The sequence below is a fragment of the Lacerta agilis genome, chromosome 15 (genome assembly GCF_009819535.1).
Source record: "Lacerta agilis isolate rLacAgi1 chromosome 15, rLacAgi1.pri, whole genome shotgun sequence".
NCBI classification, from domain to species: domain Eukaryota; kingdom Metazoa; phylum Chordata; class Lepidosauria; order Squamata; family Lacertidae; genus Lacerta; species Lacerta agilis.
Genome location: NC_046326.1, coordinates 18,964,252 through 18,975,607, shown reverse-complemented (window position 1 = coordinate 18,975,607; position 11,356 = coordinate 18,964,252). Strand labels below are relative to the sequence as shown.

The 11,356-nt window shown below is 44.7% G+C and overlaps 1 protein-coding gene across 1 annotated transcript; it reads left to right on the top strand.

Annotated features, from left to right (window-relative positions):
• Window positions 1-7,189: 7,189 nt before the first annotated feature.
• On the top strand, window positions 7,190-10,384 carry HSPB2 (heat shock protein family B (small) member 2). Its single transcript, XM_033172356.1, has 2 exons — window positions 7,190-7,389; window positions 9,531-10,384. The coding sequence occupies exons 1-2, from the start codon at window positions 7,296-7,298 to the stop codon at window positions 9,971-9,973; spliced, it is 537 nt and encodes a 178-aa protein (XP_033028247.1). The 5' UTR covers window positions 7,190-7,295; the 3' UTR covers window positions 9,974-10,384.
• Window positions 10,385-11,356: the final 972 nt, after the last annotated feature.

Genomic DNA, 11,356 nt, shown 5'->3' with positions numbered 1-11,356 from the left:
ATGGCAAGATCCATGACAGATGAATTAAATACTTTCACTGAGAGAGATCCCAGAGTTGAACCATTGGGGGGTTTCTTTAATACTTAGCCGAAATCTGCTCTCCATTTACTTTCCAGTGATCTGTTTTAGTCCTGTCCTTTGGAGTGACGCAGAAAAAGTCTTCTTTCTTTCTTTCTTTCTTTCTTTCTTTCTTTCTTTCTTTCTTTCTTTCTTTCTTTCTTATCATTTGACCTTATTGATCTGGAAGCCTTTGCTTGCTTGAATTCCATATCTGTTCACGTGCTCAAGAGGTATATTGAAAGAAGGTACCTTGCTATCCATTTGGCCTCCTTGCCATGTTTGGATCTGAACTTTTGAGTGTTTGTTTACTTCCTCATATCTTTCCCTTCAAGTCAAACACTCCCCCCCCCGCCCCTTTCCCTACAATTCAGCTGCTAAGAATAAGAGCTGACTAATGTAGCCTACTGGGTTAAATTTAAAACTGGGAGTGTAAAGTCTGATTGCTCAGTCTCCTGAAAGAAGATGCAAGGCTGCAGCCAGCCATTACACCACCTCCAGCTGAGCATGACATGAATGCTGCCTGACCTGTTTCCACTCTCTCTGTTCCTCTTTCTTCGCCCCCATCCCTCCAAGGGTGTGACCCATGCTGTGCGTTGGTGGTACCCGTAGCTGGGAGTTGCCTTCTGTCAGATCTGTAGTTGTGATTGCACCGGAGGTGGGGCCTCTTGGGGAACTTGCAGGCAACAAGAAGCACCCCTCCAATAGAGCTGGCCAAACTGAGCTATGATTGCTAAATTTACGGAAGGACTGGACACTGGTTGCCATATGCTGGCAATCATTCCCATGCCCTCCTTGAGAGCTTCTCAGAGGCATCTGGCTGGCAGCTATTGGGAATTGTCTTTGCCATGACAGCGGCTTATGTTTTGTTAGCCCAAAAATGGGAAATGAGCGAGGTCCCAGCCAAAGAAGAATGTCAACTTAAACTGATGGAATATGTGCAGCTTGTGGATCTAATTTATAGAATAAGAGAAGAACATTTGTTTAAGGAAGATTGGAAAATGTTTATTGAATATATGGGGGGAAATTGTGTACACTTGAAAACATTGGAAGCATTAAGATAAATTCAACAGTGTAAATAAGTTTTGATGGAAGTAATAATGGAATAGTAAAGGTAAAGGGACCCCTGACCGTTAGGTCCAGTCGCGAACGACTCTGGGGTTGCGACGCTCATCTCGCTTTACTGGCTGAGGGAGCCGGCATTCAGCTTCTGGGTCATGTGGCCAGCATGACTAAGCCACACTTTGACATGCTTTCGAACTGCTTGGTTGGCAGGAGCAGGGACCAAGCAACGGGAGCTCACTCCGTCGCGGGGATTCAAACCGCCGACCTTCTGATCAGCAAGCCCTAGGCTCTGTGGTTTAGTCCACAGCGCCACCCGCATCCCTTAATAATGGAATACCGAATGGTTTAGTTTATATAATATATGTAGGGATTTATGCTATGCAGAATGAACTATGGAAAGAGAAGAAGGGAAGTCATTGATATATATTTTTCAACTTTATTTATTTATTTCAAATTAATACAAGACAAAAAAGGATAAAAGGTTGTTTAAATGAATGTTCTTAATTGTGAAACAGAAAACTTAATCACACACACACACACACACACACACACACACACACTGTCTTTCTCCAAACTGGTGTTAAGTCTTAGAGGTGAACTTTCCTTATAACAAGAAGCAGTCAGTTTAACTGCAACCAAAACTAAGGTGGGCAGTCTTGGGGCTTGTTGCAGGAGGAGGCTACTTTATTTTCTACCAGAACCTAAAAAGCTACTAACCAGAGAGAGCAATGCAAAAGTGATACAGTTCAAATTAAAGAACAGGATATTCTCAGCCTACGAATATGCTTTCATTGCCTGGAAACTGAACTTGCAATCCTTTCACAAGAAAGTCCACTCCTGATTAGCTCTCTCCATCTCAGAGGCCCAATTTGGAAGGTATGTTCACATTAGCAACTTAAAACACATTGCATTTCAAGCTGCAGTTGCATGGTGTTGCTCACATCAGAGGGGGGTGGGCAGGGATGTCTTCACCCAACACACATGACCTTTTTGGTTTCGCTGTCCCTGCTACACCATCCCACCCCCGGAACTCCTATTCACGAAGCTCTCATCCGCACGTGTACACTCATCTGCACACACACACCTATGCATGCACAATGGCTATCTCAAATGTTCACATTAGTACTGCCTCTGCATCCAGATTTCTAGTCGGATTGTAGCTAGTTTAAGGAAAATATGTATTGAACAGCAATATTTGTCAATAAGCTACAAGGTCAATAGGGATTGTGGCTAGTGGCGTACAAATGCAGAATCTAAAGCTAGCAGTGGGAGAGCAATACATGTGGAATAAGCAATAATGTGAACAGTACACCCTTAGGAGGGAAATTATGTAATTAAACAGCCAAGAGCCAGAAAACTCTGCAGGCCTACTGCAAATCACCCAAAGATCTACCTGCAGATCCTGAACTACCTTCTGTCCACACAACTGATCTAAACAAAAAGGAAAACAAACAGACTCTGCATGCTTATTAAAGCATTCCACTGTTTTTTAAAAACGATTTTTTAAAGAGAAAGTATGGAGGGGTGATTACAAGTAGAAGGAAAGTGCTTAACAATTTCCATGCCACCAGCTTAGCTGCTCCACATTGACCCACTGGCAGCTGCCTTTCTGCCCAAAAGGTTCAAAACACAGGGAATTTTTTTGTGTAATTCTGCAATCTCGTATATACATTTACCATTCAGCTCAATTGAACTTACACCTGAGCAATGTGTGTACATACTGCAATTTTGTGCAGGCACAAAAAAACGCATAGAATTTGATACCAAAAGCAGAATTCAATATCCTACAATTTAAAATAAAATCACTAAGGATGAATGAATCAGTCGATCTCTGTCTCTATTTCTTAAACTTCAACCCAGTTCACTAAATTTCCACATTAGTTTGCAGGGTGTTATTTTTTTAAGTCCTTGCAAAAAAAATCACCAGCATTTTAGTGTGCATTTCCCTTAATCCGTTTTGGCAAGCAATTTCACCTGATACCAATGCACTTTTGTATCATATTTGCACTAATATTTGCATTTCTAGGAATCATTTTCCATTGGGGATCTGCACGAAATTTGCAGGAAAGCGAATTTCAAAGGAGAGAAAAATCGATGAGAGAGGCTGTTATGCTTTTATACTTTCCATTTAAAAGGGCACGGGTTCTCCCTTGAGCCATCCTGTGACAGCCAGGACCAGATGCTACTGAAGTAGGATGGAGCTGTAAGGTGGGGGGTTGGCGGGTGGGGGCAACATTTTGCCTGGCTGTAGCCAGCTATGGTCTCTGAGATTGCTTCCTTCTCCAGTTTCATCTCATGTAAATAACAAGGGAGACAAGATGTCTGTGCACCTGCTGCCCCAAAGGGTCTTCAATAAGTCTCTGGTTTCACATCACATCACAAATGAATAAGGGATGGTGACTGCGATGGTGATGCTTCTTGCACTCAGTGAATCATTTCCACTGAGGAAAGATTGCAGTCCTCTGCCTGCTTTCCTGAGGGTAAGAACTGAATGGAGGGCATTCGGTTGTAGGAAAAGTCCTTAACACCTTTGTGTCTTGTCTTTCCTCCTTGGCAGGACATTTTACAAGGGATGGCACAGTTTGTTATTCACAGTACCCCAGGGAGGTAGAGTAGCATTTGAGAGACTGGCCCAAGGTCATACTGTATGTTTCACAAAGCTAAGTGTGACAGGGATCTGCATGCATTGGGAATCTTGGTGGATGCTGGACCCATTCAGACAGGTTGAGGCAGATTGAAGCAGCTGCCTCAGGGGGCAAATACTGGGGTGGGGGCAGAAAGGGGCAGCCTCTCCAGATGTTCCTCTTCAGGCTTCTGGCTGTACGCTTCTGTTCAGAACTCTATCCTGTTGCCAGTAACAAAGTAAGATCCAGCTCTCAGTCCAGTTGGTTTATCTACAGTGCAGCGCAGGGGTTAGGGTTAGTGGTTAGGGTGCTGGACTAGGGTTCAAATCCCCACTCAGCCATAAAGCTCACTGGATGGGCAACCTTGGGCTAGTCATCATCTCTAGGCCTGAACTACCCCGCAGAGTTGTTGTGAGGATAAAATGGGAAGGCGGGTGAAACCTTGGAGGACCCCTTGTGTTTCTTGCAGTGCCGGATTTATGTATAAACTAAACATGCTATAGCTTAGGGCCCCACTCTCTTGGGGGGGGGGGCAAAAAAATGTAAAGAAAAAAACACTGGATGTACAATTCCAAAATATAAGATAAAAACTAAATAAAATAAAACCTACATACAGCAACAGTGTTTTGTGTTGTGTAGGCTCCTATGATATAAGTAACTAGCTGCCCCGGCCACGTGTTGCTGTGGTTTTTTTTTTCTTTCTTTTTTTTTAAATTCTCCTGACCCCGAGAGTATTCTGGAAGCTCCTGTTTTCATTCTTCCCTGTCCCTTTAGAGCAGGGGTCAGCAACCTTTTTCAGCCGTGGGCCGGTCCACTTTCCCTCAGACCATGTGGTAAGCCGGACTATATTTTGGAGGAAAAAATGAACTAATTCCTATGCCCCACAAATAACCCAGAGATGCAGTTTACATGCGAAGCTGTGGCGGCCATTTTAGGTGAGGGCACTGGCGACCTTAAATAGCATTCTCCCCCACCCCAGTCCCAAAATTACCCAGGCCCAAAATCACGCACCCCAGCGACACAATCCCCTCAGAGCTGGTCTTACTCAGTGCGACCTCTCAGGCATGCCTCCTGCTCCGTGTTTTTTTTCCTCGGTGCATGCGAAGCTGCGGCGGCCATTTTAGGTGAGGGCACAGGCATTGTTGCTCTGGCCAGGTCTGATGATGTCGACGGGCGATCCGCCTTTCTATTGGATGCTGTTGGAGTCTTCATTCCTTTTGCTGGTGAGGTATAATAGGCGCACCACTTTCCCCCCCTTTATCCTTTATTTTAGGCATTACAGGTGTGGTTTGTTTTAATTTTTATTATGCCAGATCCTTCCTTGATGGTCAAGTTACGCTTTGTCCTAATTTGATGAGATTTGGTCCAGTGGTTATGGAGCAAGGTGGTGTCACACGCGCACGCAATGGGAACATTTTTATATATATAGATGGGCCCCGCCTGCTAGCCTGCTCCCTAAAATATCACTGGCTTGCTCATTTCTATATATAGGGTGCCTTCATTCTCCATGGACTGGTTGCATAACAACATCAAACCTATGGTTACATAAAACATATTCAATAAACACACGAGACGTAACCGGCTGTACTACTATGCCATAAGATCCACTATCTTGTTACATCACATATGAACTGGTACAACTGATGAAGCCCAGGACGGCGAAACAAGGTCAATATTCCGGAAATCCTTGTCTTAGACTCTGTGAAAGGATTCTGTGGAACTGTAACAACGCTTCATGTGGATTGTTTGGACTTTATGAACAGACACAGGTGGAATAGACACAAGTACATGTATGGACCTTATGCATGAACTAATTAGAGAATGAACTGATCTACTGGGTCTTTTGCTTTTTCCATTGAACTTGATGAGTCATTTCCGTTGAAATCTATATTATGATACAGTGAATAGTATACTTCATTTATGCAAGAGTACAGCCCATAGCTGTCAACTTTCCCCCCTTTTTTAAGGGAAATTCCCTTATTCCGAATAGGATTCCTTGCAAGAAAAGGGAAAAGTTGACAGCTATGGTACAGCCGGTTACTTCTAATGGACTGGTTGCATGGTAACATGTGCAAATGGCTTTAGATAGGTCCATAAATTACCATATAGCATATATTCAACACACACAAAAACAGTGACAATTGGTTGTTGACAAAGGTCAGCTGGACATATAAAGGGCCCCATTACCTCCAATAGCTTAGGGCCTCATCAAACCTAAATCTGGCCCTGGTTCCTTGGAGAAAAGATGAAGTGTGAATGCATTGACTATATAAATAAATAGGTGGCATGGTGGGGAGAGCACCTGTTATGTGTTGTGTTGTTTTTGCATCATGCAGCAACTGGTCCTGGTAGAGAGAGGAACCTTTCTTTCACTACCAGGCAAGCACAGTCAGAAGTCCACAGGGAAGGAAATAGGGGGTAACTTTAGATGTCCTTTTCCCCTACCACTTTATCCAGTGCACACCATCTCCCTCTCTGCCTCTCTCTGGATGCAGATGACCATTTGCCAAACCATGTGGATTTCCTTTTTTTTACTACTGTGGCAGAACAGCCCCCTTGCACATTTGCGTAGCATACGAATCACTTCTTTTGAGCCAAACAAAATGATACAGTGTGAGCTCAGAACAAAACAACGTACCTATAGTGGTTCCAGGCTCCAACTGATTCTTCATTGCCAACCTTTTCCCTATTCAGCTCCAGGCCAGCCTTCCTCAACCTGGTGCCCTCGAGATGTTTGGGACCATAGGACCCAACCATTAGCCATGCTTTTCTGGTGTTCTTACCTGAAGGATACCAGAACAGAGAAGTGTGCTACACACTATCCCATCTACCATAGCAGGATTGACAATTGAGCATCTGATGCAGCCTTCCTGCTACATTAATGCAGAAGTATCTCCCAATGCCTTTAGGCATTGCATTTGGGGATTGTGGCCGCTAAGGCTGTAACGACTTGGTGAGCTGGTAAGCGCTTTTACCTGAAGCGCTCTGTAAAAGATACTTAGGTACTCTCTCCATAGTTCATAGCTGTGCAGCAGCCACACAGAATGCCTCTAGTCTAGTCATCCTGGGAGTTGACATGGGCTGATGAGACTTTAGTCCAAAATTGCTGGAGGGCACCAGGTTGGGGAAGGCTGGTGGGTGGACTCTGTGAGGGAGTCATGGAGAACACAGTGGGACAGGAGGAGAGGACACTGCCTGTGGCTACAGCCAGCTCTTCATTTCATACATTTGGCTTCCCATCCAGTTGTCTCACAACACGGCCGGCTTGGGAGAATCGCAAATTTCTGACATTTCTAACAGCTGCAACTGCGTTGTCAGAGGGCTGCACAGCGAAAATATGCCTCTCGGGTGGAATGCAGCAAGGAGCTCTTTGGTCATCATTGGAGGCTTGGCGTTCCAGGGCCTGCCTATCTATTTTGGTCCATATTTTATCACTTGCTCCCCCACCCGATGGAATTTGCCCCAGGAAAACGTCGCAATCAGACTGCAGCCTTCACAAGGAGACACAGAAACAGGTAGTCAAAGACGTCCATTCCCCCAGCAAAGACCATGGCTGAGCGCACTGTCCCTCATGCCTACCCCATGAGCGCGGAGTACGAGTTTGCCAACCCCAGCAAGATTTACGACCAGAACTTTGGAGAAGGTAAGAAAAATGACTGGCTGGTGGCGTTTCCCTTTGATTTGCACACAGTAGATTGCAAACAATCCAAGGCTGAGCTGGTGATTCTAACTCAACGATTGAGTGATTATGAAACAAAGAATAACACACACACATTTTGCAATTGTAGAAATGTTGTCTTGAGTTTGCATGGAAAGAGTGTTTGAAGCCCCTTTTTTTACCACCCCTTTGCCTCCCTGAATGCATGAACAAAGGCACAGTGTGTGGCAGTGACTACCTTCTTCATGGGTCCGATGAGACTGAAGGTGCTTCCAAGTGAGTGTGTATTGTAGGATTGCTGTTCTTCATGCATGTGAGATTTCTTGCAGCATCCACACAGCATCGTTGCATGAAAATGCCACCCCATATTTCCTGCTGTTTAATCCAAATTTCCCCTTTCTTAGGAAAAACCTGTTCGTGATATCTCAGTGACCCTTTTATAATATTAAAAACCCCATCTGGAAACAACCTCTCTACTGGAAACCTTTTAGTTTTTTTGAGATTATTCCTACAATCAGAACTGCGTCTCAGTGTGTTACCCCAAGTGCTGATAATCTGATTCTGTGCTTGTTTACCCAGAAATAAGCTTTTCTGGTTTCAGTGGGACATTGGATTGTGGTCTGAGATTATAGAAAACGCAAATCAATCCTCTAAAAAGTGATTTCATTCAATTCTTAATGTATAATGCAGTCAGATTGCAACTAAAGGCATTGCCATGCATTCACTGTGCTAAATAGAATTATAGAGGCATAGCTATAGACTCTCTCTCTCTCTCTGTATCCCCTGGGATGATGAAACTATATATCCATATCCCCTGGGATGGGGAAACATATGTTGAAGCACATCTCCAAATGCTTAATATTTTTTAGTCCATTAATATTGTGGTCATTAAAATCAATATGTGCGCCCAACAGGATCGACCAACATGGGTTTGTTTTGTTATACTGTAAGGCAAGGTTTTTTGGGGTTTTTAAAAAGAAAAAACAAGCCATTATGGTACAACCAAGCTATCTGTAACCGCACAATGCAAAAGAGGTGTAAGGGAGGGACAGCCCATGAAGATGAGACCATATGGGTCAATTGGCTTTACTTCTGTTTCGCAAGAAGTTAAAAAGACTTCCAGCTGGCAAGGAAGCCCTCTCAAAGCTGCTGGGAGCCGGGAACGAGATCCTTCTCTTTCTCCATACAGATCCAGCACACTTTATGGAATGTGGCTGGCACAGAGCAGCATGGAGGGGAATGATGCCAGCCAGAGACTATTTTTATTTTTTTGCAAGCTCCGTTAAAACTGGTGAAAAGCTGAGCTGGTGGGTTGTGCACAAAGCCCGGCTGGAGTTGCAGTGGCTGTTAGAGGAGAAAGAATGCAGAAGGCAGCAGTAAACCATTCAGTGCGCTGAACAGAGTGAAAAGCTGCAAGCCCCCAGAGAGAAGCCGGTGGGATGACTGTGTTGCATAAAAGGGCTTTTGTTGTCTGTTCCAGTCTGCAGTCGGCTGCCATGTGCTTCTCTTGCTTCTGGGCCTGGCAAAATGGCTGGGCAGGACCAGGCCTAGAGCAATGGTAGGTGATGCCTTTGGGTGGGGAAGAGCAGGCAAAGCAGGAGAGGAAGGCTCCAGTGTAAGGAGAGTGAGAATGCATAGAATGTGGGAAATAAATGAACCCCCCCCCAAAGAAATATATTGGGAACTCCAAAATGCTAAGTTTGCCAAGTTTCCTTAGCATGGCAGCTTATTGAACATATGGCTGGTTTATATGAGGCAACCCTGCTCTTTTGCCACTCTTTGACCCGGATACTTTGAACCTTTCTCAAAAAGACCTTATTCTCCATCTCATGATGGTGGCACAGCTCACCATTGCAAGCTATCAGGGGACTCTGGAGAGCAACCTTTATCATAAAGTTTGGTTGACAAAACTTTGGGGGCCTGATTCTGTTGGATAAGTTGGCACTACAGCTATGTGTATGCAGGGGCAATCAATGGACTGACCCTTTAACTTCTACACAAGTAAACAATCCACTAAGAACAGATACCTTGCTTTGGCACTGAACCTAAATCCCCTTCCATTATTCTTATTATTTTAATTGTACTCAAGTGTGGCATAATTTGTAATTGTCCATTCTCCCTTTTAGGTGTTTCCCCAGGGGAAATCCTGTCCCCCACATTGTACCATGGCTACTACATTAGACCTCGGATTAATAAGCAGCTGGACCGAGGGATCTCAGAGGTCAACCTCAATGACCACAAATTCCAAGTGTTCCTCGACGTTTGTCAGTTCACGCCAGATGAGATTGCTGTCCGCACAGTGGACAATCTCCTGGAGGTGACAGCTCAGCACTCACAGAAGGCAGATCGGCATGGTTTCATATCCCGGGAGTTCACCAGGACCTATATCCTCCCTCTTGATGTTGACCCTCTATTGGTCAAAGCCAGCGTGACCCATGATGGCATCCTGAGTGTAGAAGCTCCGCGGACAGGAAAGGAGGTGAAGGCCAAAATCAATGAGGTGAAAATAACACGCCAAGAACAGCCAGCAGTGGAAGGAAAGGGCTGTGAGGAGAACCCACAGCCCTAAAACATCCCTCAGCAATGTCCTCTCCCACATTGAACATGCCTCCTTCAACATGCACACAATACATTGGATGTCAGGATTGGACAGCTGATTTGGGGAAGGGGGCCTACCCACATGGCTTTGTGGGGTCCTGTCTCTTTTTCTCGTCCATTAGATATGGCAGCCATTTTGTGTTATGCCACGCACCCGCAGCAGCCATTTTTTCATGCCATGCCTCCAAGGCAGCCATTTTGTGACTGGTGTCCATGGCACTTTCTCAAAAAAATTCCAAACATGCCCACCGGAAGAAAAAAATTGGCAAAAGCCCCTGTCCTATTGTATGCCTACTGACTTGGATCAACATTTTTTCTCTCTGTGTGTGTTTGAGCTGTTAAGCCTCATGCTCTGAATGTATAAGTTGGTTTTTTAAAAAATAATAATAATAATAATAATAATAATACTGAGAATTATACACTTGTGGACCTCTGTACCTCACTAATACTATTTCAAGACTGAGAGGCATAGGGATAGGATGTTCATTTGACCAATCAGAAGGGAGCAGCAGAGCGCCTGGCGGCCATTCTGGTCAATCTGATTGGGCTAAGTTGCTCCCATTGGTTCTGTCAGCAGCCGCCGCCATCAATTGCTCATGTTGTCATGACAACAAGGGCACTGTCACTCATCGCAATGCAGTTGGTTTTGCCTATTTGGTCCATGGAACTCAAGTTAGTGGGATTCTGAAAGAAAGAAACTGGCAACAGTGCAGCAGTGCCAATATTGATATGGCCCCCTTCATGTGTGTGAGCTCCCACCATGCCCCAAATTATGAGGCATATGTTGGCAGACTGGCAAGCACACAAGCCACCTCAACCTCTTCCTGATTTGGTGAGATGTATTGCGTTCCTATTTAAATGGCAGCACAGTAATTATTCCTGAGTTTTAGGAACAGAAGCAAGTGTCTATCCATACCTCGACTTGATGTGGGTTGTGAACCCCTTGCACCTCCTTTAACCACCCCACCACCCCGTTCATGCAGCATTCGTCTCTAACTACAGTACTGCTGTCCCAGACTTTCTCTTCCCTAAATCCAGAGATTCCCTATGCAATCAATATAGCTATTTTGGATTTTCAAATCACAGGGATTTAGGGAGGAGAACATGTGGGACAGCTGTAGTTGGAGGAAAACACTGCATGGATGTGGGGGAATTAAAAGAGGCACAAGGGGTTCACGGTCCACATTAAGACAAGGTATAGACTGACTGCCTCTAAGTTACCATATGCAAATTGGCACCCTCTTTTCTTGGAGATTCGTATCCCCTTTTCTGATGGTGCATTAACTGGCTGCTCCAGCTGGGTGTGTTGGCTACTGAACTCATATGTTTGCTTTTTTTGTGCCATGAGAATAAG

What these genes read in the sequence shown, in the direction of transcription:
- HSPB2 (XM_033172356.1), top strand. Translation starts at nt 7,296, where the DNA reads ATGGCTGAGCGCACTGTCCCTCATGCCTACCCCATGAGCGCGGAGTAC. An exon ending in CGACCAGAACTTTGGAGAAG is followed by an intron (nt 7,390 to 9,530) that starts GTAAGAAAAATG and finishes TCTCCCTTTTAG; the next exon opens with GTGTTTCCCCAGGGGAAATC.